At 42.7% G+C, this 1,162-nt stretch overlaps 1 protein-coding gene across 1 annotated transcript; it reads right to left on the bottom strand.

Annotated features, from left to right (window-relative positions):
- Positions 1 to 514: 514 nt before the first annotated feature.
- Positions 515 to 911, bottom strand: DFJ58DRAFT_850607 (uncharacterized protein; the record flags this gene model as incomplete). The annotated part of the gene is made up of 2 exons (XM_041393782.1): positions 515 to 670; positions 759 to 911. Coding segments are annotated over 2 exons (309 nt in total), but the record flags the coding sequence as incomplete, so codon positions are not given.
- Between the last annotated feature and the right edge of the window lie 251 nt (positions 912 to 1,162).

Here is a 1,162-nt window from a genome sequence, read left to right as displayed (position 1 = left end):
AGGGAAAAGCTCCTTCACAAAAACAAGGTAATTTCAGAATTTTTTTGAGAATCCCGCGTAATTTCAGTGAAATCGAGTACGACCTGATTTCTCAAGCTCAGTCACAGTTACTTCGAATTACTTCGAATTTCTTTCAAATTTTCCCCGAATACCATCAAATTATCTTGGATTCAGTCGAAGTCGACATACATGAACATCGATTAAATCATAATTAAACGAAACATCACCATCAACAGACGTGAAAAGAAAAGAAAATATCAGTGAACTCGAACTAAGCATGGGTATCAGTATGTACAAATGATGCATCAGATGTAGAGAAGTAACTGACTTGGTGCCATATTCATAGCTTGATTTATTCTTCAACCATTGCGTTGAGATCAAGATAGTCGCAAGTGCTTGATGAGCCAGTGGACGTTGAGTTGTCGATTGCACTAGTGTTGAGTTAGTCAGAGTGGCCAACAATGAAAAATAGCGCAAGCAAGATACACCCTAACTGCCTTGTAAAGTCGTGCCATCAGCGCATGGTACTTCTTTCTACTACCATCAAAGATGCGTGTGAGAGTCGCTTGGTGAGCCTTGTAAACGCAACGTGGGAGGAGGCATTGAACGATTTGACTTGTGCACTTGAAGGCGGGTTGCCGCTACTCCAATCCTTCAATATTGCATAAATCTGTGGAGAATGTTATGTAGTCAGTATAGTATACAGAGTTTGAAACAGTATCACGGCCGGTGCCTACCATAGTTGCAATCAAACACACCATAGCCACAGGTAGCTCGGGCTCGTCGTTTTCATCTAAGACAGAAACAAAATCATCACGGCACTGAGCGCCAAACGAGTCCTCGCCATCAAAGAATGTCAATCGGATGGTGTCAATGGTAGCCTCATCACAAAATGGTTGGTCCCGAGGACCCTACCCTGGGTAGTAGATGAGAATCAGACAAAACGAAGAGAGAGATAACCAAATACTAAACAGACCTTGGCGTCGGTTGGAAAAATATACTTGTGACTCTTAGAAGGTCTTCTACCTTGTCAGCGCAGCCTTTCTGCAGTCCAAAATGCGATACAACAATTTGATGTGTGAGCTTCGTGAGATTGGTGCGGAAGGAGCTCATTCGTCCCTCCGGCTTGTAAGCATATTAGTTTCATCCAAATAACCATGCA

Source organism: Suillus subalutaceus, assembly GCF_016647625.1.
Source record: "Suillus subalutaceus strain FC151 chromosome Unknown DFJ58scaffold_850, whole genome shotgun sequence".
Taxonomy (NCBI): Eukaryota; Fungi; Basidiomycota; class Agaricomycetes; order Boletales; family Suillaceae; genus Suillus; species Suillus subalutaceus.
Note: the sequence above shows the minus strand (reverse complement) of the source record. Positions and strands in the feature narration are given on the sequence as shown.